General features: G+C 48.3%; 1 protein-coding gene across 5 annotated transcripts in view; it reads left to right on the plus strand.

Moving 5' to 3' along the window:
- Positions 1 to 18,221, plus strand: part of LOC147027319 (nebulin-like) — a 247,279-nt gene that overhangs the window by 173,156 nt on the left and 55,902 nt on the right. For all 5 annotated transcript variants that reach the window (XM_085876653.1, XM_085876654.1, XM_085876655.1 and 2 more), the window contains 5 exons: positions 2,642 to 2,749; positions 2,968 to 3,072; positions 3,377 to 3,481; positions 3,739 to 3,837; positions 3,940 to 4,044. In XM_085876653.1, coding sequence (XP_085732779.1) covers positions 2,642 to 2,749; positions 2,968 to 3,072; positions 3,377 to 3,481; positions 3,739 to 3,837; positions 3,940 to 4,044 — 522 coding nt within the window. The remainder of the gene's footprint in view (positions 1 to 2,641; positions 2,750 to 2,967; positions 3,073 to 3,376; positions 3,482 to 3,738; positions 3,838 to 3,939; positions 4,045 to 18,221) is intronic.

The raw sequence follows: 18,221 nt of genomic DNA on the forward strand, positions 1-18,221 counted from the left end.
CACACACACACACACACACACACACACACACACACACACCCATACAACCCCCCTTGCCAGATGTAGCGCTTTTCAGCAGTTTGAGTATTGATGGCTGATTGTGGCCGGAGTGCTGTTGGTGGGGGTCTTGTCAAGGGGGGTTGTATGGCTGATGTGTGTTTTTAACCAAGCTCATGCCCCCTCCCTTTAGGCGAAGAAAAGGGGGGGGGGAGAAGCAAAAACAAACAAACAAACAAACAAAAAATATTTCATTAATTAAAAATATTTTTTTGCATTTTCTTCCTCGGATATTGTGTAGATGGGTTGGTGTGGTGTTCGCACAGGCATGATGGGCTGAATGGTCTCGAGCTGTGTCGAATTTCCTTGTTATTAACACACACACACACACACACACAGTGCCTTCAGAAACGATTCAAACTCCTCCACGTTACCACATTTTGTTGTGTTACAGCCTGGATTTAAAATTGATTAATCTCAATTTTATTGTCACCGTTCTCCACAAAAAGTGAAAATGACAAAGTCAAAACATGTTTTTAGAAATGTTTACAAATTAATTAAATATGAAAAGATGAAATGTTTTGTGTCAATAAGTATTCAACCCCCCGAGTCAATACTTTGTAGAAGCACCTTTGTCAGCGATTACAGCTTCGAGTCTTCTTGGGAATGTCTGTATCAGCTTTGCACATCTGGATTTGGGGATTTTCTCCCATTCTTCCTTGCAGATTTGCTCGAACTCTGTCAAGTTGGATGGGGAGTGTCGGTGAACAGCAATCTTCAAGTCTTTCCACAAATTATCAATGGGGTTCAAGCCTGGGCTTTGGCTGGGACACTCAAGGATTTTCACATTCTTCTTCTGAAGCCATTCCAGTGTTGCTTTGGCTGAATGCTTGGGGTCATTGTCTTGTTGGAATGTAGATATTCACCGTAGTCGAAGGTCTTTTGCACTTTGAAGGATTTCTCCTCAAGGATTCGCCTGTATTTTTCTCCATTCATTGTTCCCTCTATTCTTTCAAGTCTCCCAGTCCATACCACTGAAAAGCATCCGCACAGCATGATGCTGCCAGCACCATGCTTCACGGTGGGGATGGTGTTCGATGGGAGATGAGCTGTGCTCGGTTTCTGCCAGACGTAGCGCTTTGCATTCAAGCCAAAGAGTTCAATTTTCGTTTCATCAGTCCACAGAATCCATTGCCTCGTGCTCTTAGAGTCTTTCACGCCCCTTTTTGTAAACTCCAGGCATGCTATCATGTGCCTTTTTCAGGAGTGACTTCCGTCTCACTCTCCCATCAAGCCCAGATTTGTGAAGTGCTGCAGAGATTGTTTTGTCCTTCTGGCAGGTTCTCCCATCTCGGCAAAGGAACCCAGTAGTTCTATCAGAGTGGTCATTGGGTCCTTGGTCACCTCCCTGACCACGGTCCTTCTTGCCCTGTTGCTCAGTTTGGTCGGATGGCCAGCTCTGGGAAGGAAGTTCATCTGTTCCGCAATCTACTGTCGGGCACTCGGTAAGTGGCTTAAGCACTCAGGCAAGCACTCCAACGAAATGCCTGGCTTGGCAAGCGATTACCAATTGCTGTTGAGAAACCTTGCACCCAGAAACACCCAAGCAATGTCCGAATTGGACAAATGAACACTTTGTTGGTGTCAGAACTGCTAAGTTCAAAGCTGGAGCTTAAATTTTGTAATTCTTCTTCGGTTAAGAGATTCTCGAGGTTATGGCGTGGGCGGAAATGAAATAAAGCCACGAGCGCTGGCATTTCCGAGCATTTATTTGCATTGCAATGTACCCAGCGATTCGTAGCTACGATGAACAGGCATTCGATAATATGAGTGAGGAAAGTGGGAAAAAAAAAACTATCGTTAATAAATCATTGCGGCCTGTTCCGAGTCAAGGCAAGGTTGAGCAGGCCAAAAAACATGGCGGCTTAAGACGCCATAGAGAGTGGTGACTGAGGATTGCCTGATAAAGGATATAATTAAATAAGGTCGTTAATTATCTTCAAAAGGGATGTTTTAATTAACCCAAACACCCAATTTTCACTCTTACACTTCCTTGGAGTTCCCTTCGTATTCTTGCAAAGTTTCAGGCTGCTTTGGTTTTATGGTTTTGGAGTTATAGACACACACACACACACACACACACACACACACACACACACACACACACACACACACACACACACACACACACACACACACACACACACACACACACACACACACACACACACACACACACACACACACACACACACACACACACACACACACACACACACAGACATACACTGATATTTATTCGTATAGATGTGATATATATCCTCTTCCAAGGAAGTTTGATGCAGGAGGCCACGAGACCCATCAATACCTGCGTAATGGTTACCAACCTGTGGTTGCTTACCTGTGCTCTATCCCTTTTAACTGCTGAGCCTCAAGCATGGTAACAACACATATCATTTTAAATGTCTTTTGTATGATTCGGCCTGGGTTCAAACTGCAGACCACCCATACTCAGAACAGACGTTCAAACCATTACACCCCCAAGTCTGGTTCATTGTTGCGTTGTGTTGTGACGTTTTGCCGAAGATAATTTCCTGATTGTCTTCCTGCTGTATCGTCCATTTTTATTTTGTGTTTGTTTCAGCGCAAGTACAGGGAAGGATACGAGAACACCAAGGCCAACGCATACAAGTTACCTGTGGACAGCGTGAGTGTACTGATGGCAAAGAACGCGAACAAGCTTCAAAGTCAGGCAAGTACAGTATTTTATAACTTAATATGGGAAGGAATATCAAGGGATAAAGACCGATTCACGTGACATGAGAGCATCTTTATTTATTTATTTTTACTGATGTACGAGTCGCTGTTTGATGAAGGTAAGACAAAAACTCACCTCTAGCATAATTCATTGCGGTACTTATTTTCTCGGCTGCTCAGCTGAGCGTCAACCACCATTTGCTTCCATTTCAGAATCTTTACCAGAAGGATTTTCAAAGCAGCCGAGGGCAAGTGCATCTACCGGAGAACATGCTCGAGGTTGTTCACGCCAAATCTGCTCGCGAAGCGATTAGCGAGGTAGGGACGATCATTATACTAGTTCACACCAACTAGTTTAAGAAAAACTGTTTTGTTGAAGAAATATTTTGAGACCATCTCTGTACAGTACGTAAATGTGGCAGACATTTTAACCCTCCCGTCCCACCTCCTCCTCTCCTGTACACACACACCAGTCAAATCATTTTTACCTGTCAGAAAATTTCCACCAAAATGCTGCCTTTTTGTCTTCAATAAGTCAGCATTTGTTTTTGTTATACAAGTGCCAAAGCTTGGGAACTCATCAGGCCATAGTGGATCCCTGTGCTTTCTCATCGTGTTTCAGGTGCAGTACCGGTTACCGTACCGACGCATCAAGGGTCAAATGATCTCACAGCCGGTGACACGAGAAATGGTTCAATCACAAGAGCTCAGTGATATCGTCAGTGATGTACGTTCTGCCGAGCTGTTTATGGATCTTTGATTTGGAATTCCGTTCGTATTTATTATTTAGCAAATGTTTAATAAATTTTTGGAATATTTTATTCTTCCTCTTGTTCTTTCTTGATACCTGTGTTCATTTGATGTGTAACCTTCGTCTTTTCCTCCATTATGTGAATGAGGCTTTCACTGACGTTAAAACCTTTTCTTTCGATTACCGGTACATTGACATAGCAGCATAATCTTTATCCTCTCTGAGTCGTGCAGAGCAGGTACAAGGAAGACCTCATGTGGATGCATAACGTGGGATGTACCGTACCGGATACGCCAGCCCTAGACCTGGCCAGGTCTTTCAAAGTATTCATGGTAAGGAGCAGTTTATCAGTGTTATTGCATTGTCGTTATACTCGTTTCGCTCGAAATGTTAAAGATGAATCAATGACTTGCTTTTCTGTGTGTTCACTACAGGCTGGCTACACAAAGGATGCCAAGGCAGTGAGGCATACATACACACCTGTGTTAGATACTCCTGAATACCTACGACTGCAGGAGCTCAAAAAGCACTTCAGTGATGTGAGCCGGTGCCTTCCTTAACTCGTAAACCATTTGCCCGTAGTTTGAATTATATTACTCGCCTTAAGTACAACTGACATGGAGCGGAGTTGAGTGCAACCTGCAATGCGTTTTGAAATGCAAGATGTGTAGAAACAGTCGTTATGAATGAGAAATTGAGGTTAAAACTCAAGATGACATGAGCCTCGACAGACCACACACACTATTTCCTTTCTTCCTCAAGCACCAACACTTCATGAATGATTCCAATGGTTGAATGATTGTTCCCTTTCTCGCTTTTGTCACACTGTGATGGGTAGTGATGAAATTGCTTTGCCATCATGTACAGAGTCGGACTATGAACTGAAATCATCCCTTTCACCCAAGGAAGCATTTTATGATGTTTGGGAAGGTCAGGTCTTGCAGACATGGACATGTCGTCGTCGTCTTCCGTACGTAGCACATGGATGCGGGGAGCATCATTTGCTGGGGGTGCAAACAAAAACAGTACTCGGTTACAAACATGTTATGATACGCCTCCTGAGGTTCCTGAATTTTAACTCTGCGAGTTGCACTTACTAGCCGAGTCCGAGTCAAGCCGGGGTTGGCAGCCAACTCGGAAAATAACTCGAATATTTTCCTGTCGTGTGAAATGAAGTCATTGCAGTAATTTGCAAGTGCGTGTGGTAGTAAATGAATCGGATGTACTATAGAATGGTCTTGTTTTTGTGAGATTCAAAGCAAAATGTGACCTTAATTTGTCACTGTGACTGTTACATGTCTGGCTCTGAGTTAGTCGTGAGCACGGGTCTCATGGCACGGCTGGCTCTGGGTTAACTCCGACCGGCCTCCCGCTGCGCCGTCGGAAGATGATCCGAACTCGGCCATACGCTCTGCCGGCAGTTAAATATCGGTTTTCTTAAGCCAGTGTCCTATCTGATTGTTTTATACACAGACTACATGAAGTCTACAATTACTCACTTAATCTGATGGTTAATAAAGTTCACAAACTGATGTCTTCAAATAGAAAAAAAACAACAATCTTGATTTGCAGGCCCCAACAATTTGATTATTATTATCGATGCCTCGAGTGTCAAATCGGCTCGCAGCGTATCCATACTAAGTGTACGCAGTGTTCACAGAGTACATTGATAGCCATGTGATGCTATAAAGAGCGGTGCAGAAACACCTATCGGGCTAGTGTCGTGCAAGTCAGCAAGTCCAGTAACCTTCTTGATGGAAATATGCGTGGTATGACGTTTTAATTTATAACTCATGTTGGGATGAAAGGAATGGAAATAAACTTTGCTCGATCAAGTAACTAATCCATCGTTATCATTTCCTGCGTATGATGTTGTATTGTAATGCGAGCAGTGCTGTGACCAGCTGTACTTGTCAACGCAGCTGAGATTGAGGCCTTGCGTCCCCCGTGCGATAGATTTTTACATACGCTTGACGCAATGCAAACTTATCCGAGTTCCGAACCGATCCGAGACACGGGAATGTTTTGTCAATATTACCGAGCCAGATCCGAACCGAGTTTTTGCTGCCGAGTTACAGGCCTAGAGGCATGTTGGTCTGTCACATTTTAACACGTGGATATGCTTTGTAAAATGCATTTATTGACAAATAGCTGAGCAAATGATCAAGTAGAATTTCCGGTTTAAACCAGAAAACATTTTTAGATGCTGAGGAGCCCAATTCTTGCAGATGTTTTTTTTAATGTACAACTTGATGGTCATGGATGAGTGAGGTGACGAGGAAACGCTCACATTGGGGTCGTGGAACAACACATGGATATAACAAAGTGATGAACAAACAGGAGATGGAGATTGACCTGAGATGGGGGTGTGCTATCAACTTGAAGCCTCTCAAAAGGGAAGAATGCAATTTATGTAATCATTTTCAAGTGTTTGTTTGTGCTTTTGTGTGGTGTGTGTGTGTCTGTGTGTTTGTGTGTTATTCTTTGACAGTCTAGCCATGGCATCTAGAGACACCAAAATTTGGGTGTATGTACTTCAGAATGTCGGCATGGTTTGAGCTAACACATGTTGGCCTTTATGGTGTACGAGGTGCCGCGGAACACGAGAAGCAAGAGTGTTAGCATCAACTCCGCTTTATTGCGCGTCCTGATGAACATTCCTGCCACCCCTAGCGGGCGAGTCATGATATACGAAAACCCAATCACGTGATACAGCACACTCCTCCCCTCGTAAAATGACAAGTCAAATGATGAAAGGACAATCATAACATGACCAACCGAAACCAATCAACACTCATAATCCTCCAAGTACCGCGGCCGCACCCTGACCTGCCTCGGACGGGCAGCGCCGCCAGACAGCCCAGGCTCAGACGCCTCCCGGCTCGGTCGAGGTGACACCCTCGCCGGACTCGCGCCACCGCAATAACAACCGCCCCCGGCCGACCAGCCTGCCCGACGTCCCCGGGCAGGACTAAATCAGGCGAAGACCCCCTGGGCGTCGGCACATCCGGCCCTGGTGATACAACGTCTGGCCACGGCGACATTACAGGTGGGGATCCCACATCGTTCGGCCCGGGCGGGGTGTGGGGGGGGGGTCACGCTGAACAGCGATCATGCATTTGGTCCACGTGCCGCTTCCACACATCCCCACCATCAGTCTGCACCATGCAATTCGCCGGTCCCAGTACCACAGAGACCACAGCCGGCACCCATTTGGAACCGTGGAAATAATCGCGCACCATTACCCGCTGTCCCACATCGAAACTGCGCAGCAGCATCGGACGCGACACCGCCCCACTCCCCGACCCTCCAGGTCGCAGCAAATCCAGTCTGGACCGCAATGCCCGTCCATAGAGACGAATGGCAGGCGAATCACCCGTGACAGGATGAATCGCGTTCCTGTAATGGAGCAAAAAAAAATTGACCACCGTCTGCACAGGTGCAACACCCCCCCTGCGCAAAGCCCATTTCAACATCTTAACAAACGACTCAGCCTGCCCATTTGTCTCAGGATGATACGGTGCCGACCTTAGATGTCAAATACCATTTTGACGCATAAACTCATCAAATACACCTGCGACGAACTGCGGACCGTTATCAGAGACCAGGATCTCCGGTAATCCTTTATTTGCAAAGATCGTCCGCAGTTTCTCGACTGTAATGTTTGCTGATATATCCTGCATTACTACAACCTCCGGCCATTTAGAGAATGCATCGATCACAATCAAAAACATTTTGCCATTAACCGGCCCCGCAAAATCTACATGGACCCTCTGCCAGGCTCTGTCGGGGTCGGCCATAGCCCCGAGGCTCGACGTGGGTTATCAGCATCTGTTTGACACGTGGCGCAACGCTTAACCAACTGCTCAATGTCTTTGTCCAACCCCGGCCACCACAACAGGCTACGAGCAAGACTCTTGGTCTTCACGACGCCAAGGTGACTGACATGGAGTTCTTCCAAACACCGCTGCCTGAACTTCGGTGAAATCACCGTCCTCATTCCCCACAAAACGCACCGTTGGACCAACGACAGCTCCGATGCGCGCGACGTGAAAGGTTGAAATGCCGGCGTCGAAGGCAGATCGCTCCAATTCCCCGTAGAAATCACCTGGACAACACGGGCGAGCACCGGATCACGAGCCGATTCCACCGCGACCTGTCTGGCCGTGATCGGCCCACTTTGGACCTGGCCCAGCGCGAACACATCGACCCGGTCGGCCGACTCAGACGCAGCTGGACCCTCTGCACACGGCAAGCGCGAGAGCCCGTCGCAGTTAGCATGCTTCTCGGTGCTTCGGAACTGAATATCATCATCGTAAGCAGCAAGAAACAGACACCACCGCTGTATTCGCGTGGCCACTACCACCGGCACCCCGCGTTCGGGTCTCAGGATGAATTGAAGCGGTTTGTGATCCATCTGCAAAGTGAAATGCCGCCCCAGCAGGTATTGATGAAACCGCACACCCCAGACGAGGCTGAGAGCCTCGCGCTCGATGTGGGCATATTCCCGCTCTGCTGCGGACAGGGTCCGGGATGCAAAACAAACAGGCCGCTCGGAACCATCGTCCATCCTGTGGGAGAGCACTGCCCCGATGCCATATGCGGAGCTGTCGCATGCCAATAAGAGCGGACGCGCAGGCTCGTTGTGCACAAGGACCATATCCTCTGTGAGCAGCCGCTTGATGCGGTCGAACGACGCCTAGTGTGCAGGCCCCCAAGCCCAGCGCTCGTCCTTCCTGAGCAACCGTGTTAACGGCGCAAGTTGTGAGCTGAGCCCACGCACGAACCTTTGGTAATACTGGGCCATACCAATGAACGAGCGCAGCTGCGTCTTGTCACGAGGAGGTGGCATGTGTTGAATCGCCTCCACCTTCCGAAGACCTTTCAACAGCCCCTCCGGCGTGATGATGTGCCCGAGGTATTCAAAGCGCCGCTTGAAGAACGAGCACTTGTCCCTGTTCAAGCGCAGGCCGCACGCCTCTTGCTTGGTCAGCACTTGGGCAATGTTCGCAAGATGCTCGTCCGCCGTTTTCCCCGCAATGAGCACATCGTCCTGGTAGGTCTGAGCGGGCAGGCCAATGCAACCCTGATCCATGGCTTTCTGCCACAAGGCTGGGGCCGAAGCAATCCCAAAACAGAGTCGGGTATATCGATAGAGCCCTTGACACATGTTGATTGTCAAAAGCTCGCTATTCCCGGGATCCATCGCCAGGTGAAAATATGCATCACACAGGTCTAGCTTCGTGAAGTATTGACTCCCCGCCAATCGTGCATATATTTCATCGATTGACGGCAGTGGATATTGCTCCACGCTGAGCCCCGGGTTAACCGTGGATTTGAAGTCCCCGCACAATTTAATTGGACGTCTCCATTCCGTTTCAGCACGGTGACAACCGGGGTGGTCCAATCTGAGTACGACACCCGTTCGATCACTCCACAGGCCTCCAGCCTATCCAGTTCACCCTTGACCTTGTCCTGCAGGGCATATGGCACCGGTCGTGGTTTACAAAAATGAGGAACCACCCCCTCCTTCAGGAAGAGCTTTGCGTCCACGCCCTTGAGTTTCCCAAGGTCATCGCAAAACAAACCTTGATGTCTTTGAAGAATCTTCTCCAACTGATCCTCCCACCGGCTCGGCACGGGTTGCACAAGGTGAACTGCGGCCCAGTCTTGCCTGATGCGGGACAGCCAATCTCGGCCGAGGAGAGACGGTCCCTCCCCCGCATGACGTACAATGGAAGCGTGGCGACCTGGCCTTGGTACCGCACAGACACGTCTGCCATCCCAACTGGCGTTATCTTCTTGCGGGTGTACGTAAACAGCGTGAGGTTTGACCTAATAAGCTTCAGGCCGTTGAGTCTACACGCGGTCTGTTCGCCTATGATCGACACAGCAGCTCCCGTATCGACCTGAAACGTGATCGGCGTTTTGTTCACTTCGATTTCCACCGTCATCGGGCGCGCCGCCGACGGGCCAATTGAAAACAGGCTCAACAACGGCCGCCGGTTCCGCCCCGGGTCGCCTCGCACATCGCCGTCCATGACCTTAACGGTGGCCGGCGCCCCACACGCTTCAGATGACCCACCTTGTGACAATTTAAACACACGGTGCCTTTATACGGGCACGCACGGCGCAGGTGTCGACCTCCGCATCCCAAACATGTCCGCGGGGTCACCTCGCCGCACGTGCGGCGACGTCCGACCTGCACTGAAGGTCGTGCGCGCGTCCCGGGGTGCTCGCGACCCCGCGTGGCCGGTGATGACCCGAACATCCCCGCGAGTCTGCTCGACAGCTGTAGCCGTGCTGACCGCCGAGTCGAATGTAATGGCTTCACCCTTCAGCCGTAGAACCACCGAAACCATCTTCGCATCTTGCAAACCAGCAATAAAACGATCTCTGAGCCGATCGGGACGCTCCCCCGCCGTGAACTTGCATGCCACGGAAGAATACTTAATCCGCACCACGAAATCAGCGACGCGCTCCTCTACACCTTTCGAGAGGTGATCGAACTGGTATCGAGCAAGCTGTAATGACTTCTACGGCGCCATGTGTGCTTTCATCTTCTCCACAATGTCCTGAAACGACAGCCCGTCATCACGGAGCTTGTCCGGCGCCACCAAATCACTCAGTAGTCGATAATGCTCCGCCGAAAGCGAAGCGAGCAAGATCGACTTCTGTTTGCTCTCGTCGACCACATGATTGCGTGGAAATAGCATCCCAATTGTTCTGAAAACAATTCGAAGTCGTCTCCGACGAAAACGGGCACGTGTCCGTTTTCAACCATCCTCGTCAGCCAACTATGGTGTACGAGGTGCTGCGGAACACGAGAAGCAAGAGTGTTAGCATCAACTCCGCTTTAATGCGCGTCCTGATGTACATTCCTGCCACCCCTAGCGGGCGAGTCATGATATATGAAAACCCAATCACGTGATACAGCACAGCCTTGACGTCTGTTTTGAGGCCAACAAATAGTTTTCAAGTGCATATTGGGATTTGGGGTCAGGCAGTGCTACCGCTTTCCCTCAGGCAAACGGTAACCACCATGAGACCAATAACTCTGGAGATTTTTCAATGTTAAACACTTCCAAAAACCACCACCGGGGAAAAAAGCTCTTCCAGCTCGGCAGTGCCGGGTCACCCCTGATAGTTAATGAGCTTTGCAGAGTAACAGCCCCTGATATCTCCCTCACGTTGCGAATCTCATGCACAAGAAGTGGAGCGTATGCAACTGTTTCGCGAGAACAGCCATATACAATATATGTGTATATATGTATGTATGTATATATATATATATATATATATATATATATATATATATATATATATATATATATATATATATATATATATATATATATATATGTCAGGTCAGGTTCGATCTTTGACCTGCTACAGGTACCATGTAAACCTGTACTAACCTGTTCCATGGTCGGGTTGTCGGCGACTAAACCGTCTCCCCCACCAGGTTTTCTGGTGAGGGGGTTGTTTGGATATGGACACCCAGCAGGATTAAAAACAAAACCTGTCAAAGGGCGGAGGAGCTCCTTGTGAGCCAACGGCCATCCATATCTAGTGCCCAACTGTGTCTGCAGACGTCCTCCTGCAGTTGGGTTACTTCTTATTAGGAGGTTGGTGGCAGGATTTGCACTCTGGCCACCGTAAAACCCTTCATTCCGCAAAACGCAAAAACGCAAAAAAAAAATCTGAAAACCCACTCCGTGGGAGTACCTCCTGTGCAGCTTCCCTTCGCAGGGCAGCTCACCGGATGACGGGATTGGGGCAAAGCCTTCGGGACCCCCAATCTTTGATAGGAGGGAAACCACGGGGTAACATCCCTGGGTCAGATTGCGGGAGAGTGTGTCGGAGTGGTGCTGAGGTGTCGTCCACCAGACGGCGGTCTCCTTGGGTTAACCTGAGGCGGTCCCTTCGGGTGGGTGCCTGGAATGTCCTATCCCTAAGAGAGGATGATCACCTGTCTCTGTTATCATCTGAGCTCAAGCGTTTGGACATCGGGATTGCAGCTCTCTCTGAGGTTCGGAGACTGGATTGCGGCGAGATAATGGTGGGTGGTTACACCTACTATTGGTCTGGTCGCTCTGATGGTTACCATACCCAAGGAGTTGCTGTAGCTGTGTCCAATAAGCTGACCCCAATGATAATTGAGGTAACACCGGTCAACGAGCGTATTATGAGATTAAGGATTCGTCACTCCTTAGGTGTCATTTCCCTGGTCTCTGTTTATGCTCCGACTGAGGCGAGTGATCTCACCGAGAAGGATGCATTCTACGCCACACTCGAGTCTGTGGTTGATCAGTGCCCCAGACGAGATACACTTCTAGTCTTGGGGGATTTCAATGCATCGACTGGAACTGATAGGGATGGTTATGAGGTGTGTGTTGGTCCCCATGGGTCAGGAACTATGAACCAGAATAGCACTAAGTTCCTTGACTTTGCAAGAAGTCATGTACTTAGGGTGGCTGGTCATGGTTTCAGCACCCACAAGCTCATCGCTGGACTTGGTATTCCAACGCTGGCGGTGTGGCAAAGGAGATTGACCATGTCCTCATTGACGGTCGTTGGAGGATGATCCAGAACTGCAGGGTCTACCGGAGTGCTCAATTCCTCAATACTGACCACAGGCTTGTTGTAGCAACTCTAAAGCTGCACCTTAAATCCTGGAGAATGGTACCATCCCAGCCTAGGCTGGATGTTGCCAAGCTCAGGGATGAGAGAGTAGCTGAAGAGTTTGCGAACAGGCTGAGTGGACACTTGAGGGGTCTGGGTGCTTTGGGGGGTCCTGAAGAGTTGTGGAGCACCTTCAAGACCACCATCCTTGATGTTGCCGGTGGATGTCTTGGAACTCACTGCAGGGCAAAGAAGAATTTTGTCTCTCAAGGGACACTGGATACCATTGACCAGAGTCGCAGGGCCAGGCTGAATGGCAGAGCTGAGCTGTTCAGGGAGCTGAGGCGTAAAACTGTACGTGCACTGAGGGTGGACAAGGAGGCCTATGTGCGAGGAATCTGTGAGGGGGTAGAGCATCACCTGTGGACAGGTGATTCTCGTCCCGCTTACAGGGGAATTCACGCATTACGTTCATCCAAGCCCATCCCTCGGAGCACTGCAGTTCGAGCAGAGAGTGGTAGGCTCTTGACAGAGGAGTCTGAAGTGAAGGCCCGCTGGGCCGGTTACTTTGAGCGGTTGTACCAGGCTGATCCCCCAGCTGTCGAGTTGGACGTCAAGGGTGTTACAATCCCTGTTGCTGACCCTCGAATCAACTGTGGTCCACCTTCGCTTGTGGAAACACGGGCTGCGGTGAACCAGTTGAAACGGGGCAAAGCTCCAGGGATCTGTGGCATCCATGCCGAACTTCTCAAGGCTGGTGGAAATGCTGCACTCGTGTCGTTGCATGCAGTTTTGTGCTCTGCCTGGAACACAGGCATCATCCCAACTGACTGGAAGAGGGGCCTTGTTGTCCCTCTCTGGAAAGGGAAGGGTGATCGCCAAGACTGCAACAACTACCGAGGGGTGACGCTGCTCTCAGTGCCGGGCAAGGTCTTTGCTCGGATAATTCTCGATAGGGTTCGCCACCATCTGCTTGAGCACCAGCGTCCAGAGCAGTCAGGCTTTACACCAAAGAGGTCAACGATTGACCGTATCCTTGCACTTCGTGTCCTCACCGAACGCAGACGAGAGTTTCGGCAGGGGCTGCTTGCAGCCTCTGTTGATCTCTGTAAAGCGTTTGATTCAGTGAATCGGGATGTCCTCTGGAGGATTCTTGGTCTTCGTGGGGTGCCACCAAAACTGATCGATCTGATGTCTGAACTCTACTCTGGTACTGAGAGTGCTGTGAAGTGTGGTGGTACCATCTCTGACTTATTTCCAGTTGTTACTGGAGTTCGTCAGGGATGTGTACTTGCCCCCACACTTTTCAGCACTTGTATGGACTGGATTCTAGGGAGGATGTCGGAGAGATCAAGCTGCGGTGCATCGTTTGGGAATGTCAAGATCTCGGACCTTGATTTTTCAGACGATGCAGTCATCTTTGCGGAGACTTTAGACATCCTCTTGGGGGCCCTCGAGGTGCTGAATGAGGAGTCGGAGCCGCTGGGATTACGGGTTTCTTGGGTCAAAACTCAGATCCAGGCTTTCGGTGACATCTTGGATGCTGCTGTCCTGTCTGTGTCTGTTTGTGGTGAGGATGTTGAGGTCGTGGAGAGATTCACTTACCTTGGCAGTGATATTCATGTCTCTGCTGGATGCGAGTCAGAGGTCAATAGACGTCTGGGTCGGGCCTGGGGAGTCATGGATTCACTGGATCATGGGGTGTGGCGCTGCCGGTACCTGTGAGGGAGGACGAAAGTCCGAGTCTTCAGGTCCTTGGTACTTCCAGTCTTGCTCTATGGATGCGAGACTTGGACTTTGACCAAGGATCTGAGATGGAGACTTAATTCCTTTGGTACCAGGTCTCTTCGGAGAATCCTTGGCTATCGCTGGTCGGATTTTGTGTCCAACGAGCGGTTGCTGAGAGAGACTCGGATGAGATTTGTGACCTGCATAGTCCGTGAGCGTCAGTTGCGGCTGTATGGACATGTGGCTCGTTTTCATGACGCTGATCCTGCTCACCAGATTCTCTCAGCGAGGGAGTCTAATGAGTGGAGGAGGCCAGTGGGCCGACCACGTGCCTCATGGTTGCAGCAGGTTGACCATCATCTCAAGGAGATGGGGATGGGCCTGGCATCTGCCTGGGGGATGGCCAGACGGAGGCCCCTGGAGTATCGGCGGAAAGTGGACGCAGCGACGCGCTGTTCTGGCACATGCTCCCATACCTGACCTGATATATATATATATATATATATATATATATATATATATATATATATATATATATATATACATATATATATATACATATATATAAATATATACATATATATACATATATATATATATATAAATATATATGTATATATATATATATATATATATATATATATATATATATATATATATATATATATATAAATATATACAGTGCTCAGCATAAATGAGTACACCCCGACAGATTTGTCAGAAAACCTTTAGTTTCCTTTCAGAATCCACATTTTCTATGGGATACTATACTATAAAATACTCCCACAAATGTGGGCCATTGATTGCAAACAAGATTTATTAATTTGCACACAAAAAAGCCCACCTCGGATTTGCCAGGGCCCATGCTAAAAAACATTTATCTTGGTCTCATCACTCCAGAGTATAGAGTCCCAGTAGTCTTCATCTTTTTTAGCATGGGCCCTGGCAAATCCTTGGCAGGCTTTTTTGTGCATGAGCTTAAGGCCTTGGTCACATTTGCCATGGTGGCCGTGGGGTCTCCAAAATCTGCGGCCACGAGCAATTATACGGCGACCGCAGTATTTCCACGGTCACACAATGTAGCAGTCACATATGTTTTTATTTTTTGGGGAGCTGCACTGCGTATTTCGAAATCGTGGAGACCGAAAACATGGGGGTGCCGTACGATCTTTAATTTGATGTCGCACGGCGACCTTAGGGCGTCGCTGCGGCGGCCATAGAATCTTCAAGGCAGACGCAAGGTGCCCGCAAGGTGACCGCAGGGGGCCCTAAGGCGAACGTACGGCCAGACGGATGGTAACGAGTGGGTATATATACCAGTTCCTTTTTTTAACTGAAATAAAAATATACCAGTATATATAACTGAATATACTATTACTATAATATACCGTGGTGCCCCCAGAATCCGAACGCCCCATTGTTTGAACAAATTGGAATCCGAACAATTTTTTTGGAGAAAATTTTGCCCTAAAAACCTAATACATTTTAAAAAACTGAACACAACGTGGCGTTCATGTTTGTTCACGTATCTCCCCCACCTGTTCGAGGCACATCTTCACGCTTTGTTCATTCAGTTCGTCGGTGGAAGTCCTCGTGAAAGCATCTCTCGTGTGTCGATCGATACTTTAGGCCTCAGTCACATTTGCTCTACGGCGAGGATACGGCGGCCGTACGCCCTCTGAATTGACAGAAACGTGCGGTGGCCGCAGAGAAACTGAGGTGGCCTCAGGGTGGCCCTACACTGCATGGCTATATTTTACAGGTCGTAAGGTCGCCGTGGAATTATAACGCGGAGTTATAACTTTTTTATTTCTACGTTCGCCGTAGAAATTCGACAAGCCAAAACAAAGGAACTGGTAAAAAAAAAAAAAAAATTAACCCATTCGTTACCGTCCGTCTGGCCGCACGTTCGGCTTAGGGCCCCTCTGCGGTCCCTCTGCGGTCGCCTTGCATCTGCCTTCAAAATTCTATGGCTGCCGCAGGAACGCCCTAAGGTCACCGTGCGACATCAAATCGAAGACCGTACGGCACACCCATGTTTTCGGTCTCCACGATTTATAAATACGCCGTGCGGCTCCCCGAAAAATAACAAGGACAAATGTGTCCAAGAGCAGCGCCCAAAACCTAAAGGTTTTGTCGGATAAAATTTTTTTTTTTAAAACAACAACTTCCGATATTTCATCACGTGCCTTCATTAAGCCAATAGCGAAACCCGTCATAATGTATTTACATATTTACGATATATAGTGTATTTATGAAATATATAATGTATTTACGAAATTACAATACGATAAATGGAATAATCTTTCAATAGTAACGTCAACTTTTCGAAACTTTAAAGCAAATGTCCGAATATATTTAAAAGTTCATGATAGACGCTCTCAAAAGGCACCGTCTCTGTGAGGATGTGTACATGTGCTCAGTATTTAAGGCGATCCGGATCTTGTATATACAAGAGCCGAGTCCTCGAGATTAAGGTTTTGTCTTCACAAGAAGAAGAATAAGAAGAACAACGCCGAGCTCTCTATGAGCAGCGTTCGCTACGTGAGACACCGCTAAAAACATGTGTGACTGCTACATTGTGTGACCGTGGAAATACTGCGGCCGCTTTATAATTGCTAGTGCCCGTACATTTTGTAGACCCTCCGGGCGCCGAGCCAAATGTGACAGACCTTACCTCATGTTTTCACCTTCATTTGTGATGTTTTTTTTTAATAATCTTGTGTTTTAATTAATAACAAAACAAGCAGTCATAGACTGGTACTTACAAAATCGTCAACTTGACCTCTGACCTTGTCTAATAAAAGCTGTCTCTCGAGAAGGTAGCGACGCAAACCAGAAGTTTCTACGATGATTCTGTACCAAACCATCAAAAATCGAATGTTTTGGATGTTTGACCTCACTGTGACCTTGACCTTTGACCGATTTTGACCAAAATCTAATCAGTGCTAGTGCCACCACCCTCCTGAATCACGTGGTGTAATTTGACATTGGTAGCTTCTTCCGTTCTCGAGTTATCATTTTTTGGATGTTTGACCTCACTGTGACCTTGACCTTTGACCGATTTTGACCAAAATCTAATCACTGCTAGTGCCACCACCCTCCTGAATCACGTGGTGTAATTTGACATTGGTAGCTTCTTCCGTTCTCGAGTTATCGTGCCTACAAACAAACAAACAAACAAACAGAAACGGAAGTCATCAATATACTTACGAAATCTTTAGATTTCGTAAGTAAAAAGCAATCCGATCACGTGCTGTGACGGAGTGTCGGGCAAGGATTGAATTTCACAGCAAAACCAGTTGTAATTTGGAATATCCATGATTACGTCAGCCTGATGCGTTTGATGAAAGTGATTGTGGTTCTGGGGGCATCATGTTTGATGAGCTGCCCTGGGGGCAGCGCTCTCGCAGAGTGCGCAAGCGATCGGAACCCAGGCCGGAGCTCGAGCCTGTGTGGACCTTTGGATGTGGTGATTGTACCAGTTTACATACAATACACCGCCACAGAAGGTCATTTACTCATCTTATTTTACTTTAAACATGGGGAATTTCAGTTTAAAGTGTCTTGAAAGTGGGTTTTCTTTGGGTCCACGAATGGATGAATTCACTTTCTTATTGGGAAAATATTTTTGGAATCCGAACTTTTTGCAATCCGAACAGCCTCCTGGAACGAATTAATTTGGGATTCTGGGGGCACCACTGTGTATAGGCAAACACCTCTACTCCGATCTCTAGCGGTAGCGCACGGAGGATGCACGGAGGACGCAGACTGCCACGGAGGCCGTACGTAGGTGCACGGCTGGTGTAAGGGAACCGTGCGTCGACCCTGCGTTGCCTGCAGGTAGTCACACAGATCGCAAGGCCACCGTACGGCGACCGTGGAAATAGTGCGGCCGCCGTAATTTTTTGGGGGTTGGGAAAATTCATTTTTCATTGAGAAGAGCTTACGGCAGCCGCACGAATAACGCAAGCCCACCGTACGCCCTAAGTACGGTCGACGTGGAACACATCTACGTCATAGCTTGGCTTGTCGAATTGCTTTGGCGAACGTAGAAATGAAAAAAAGTTATAACTCCGCGCTATAATTCCACAGCGACCCTACGGCCTGTAAAATATAGCCAAACGGCGCAGGGCCTCCCTGAGGTCACCTCAGTTTCTCTGCGGTCGCCACACGTTTCTGTCAATTCAGAGGGCGTACGGCCGCCGTATCCTCGCCGTAGAGCAAATGTGACCTCGGCCTAAGGAGAGACTTCCTTCGTGGACGACACCCATGCATGCCATTCCTCTGCAGTGTACGCCGTATTGTGTCACGGGAAACAGTCACCCCAGTTTGGCTTTCTACTTCTTTCGCTAAGTGCAGA

Source organism: Eptatretus burgeri, chromosome 4 (genome assembly GCF_056783735.1).
Source record: "Eptatretus burgeri isolate ZD-2024b chromosome 4, Ebu_testis_v1, whole genome shotgun sequence".
NCBI classification, from domain to species: domain Eukaryota; kingdom Metazoa; phylum Chordata; class Myxini; order Myxiniformes; family Myxinidae; genus Eptatretus; species Eptatretus burgeri.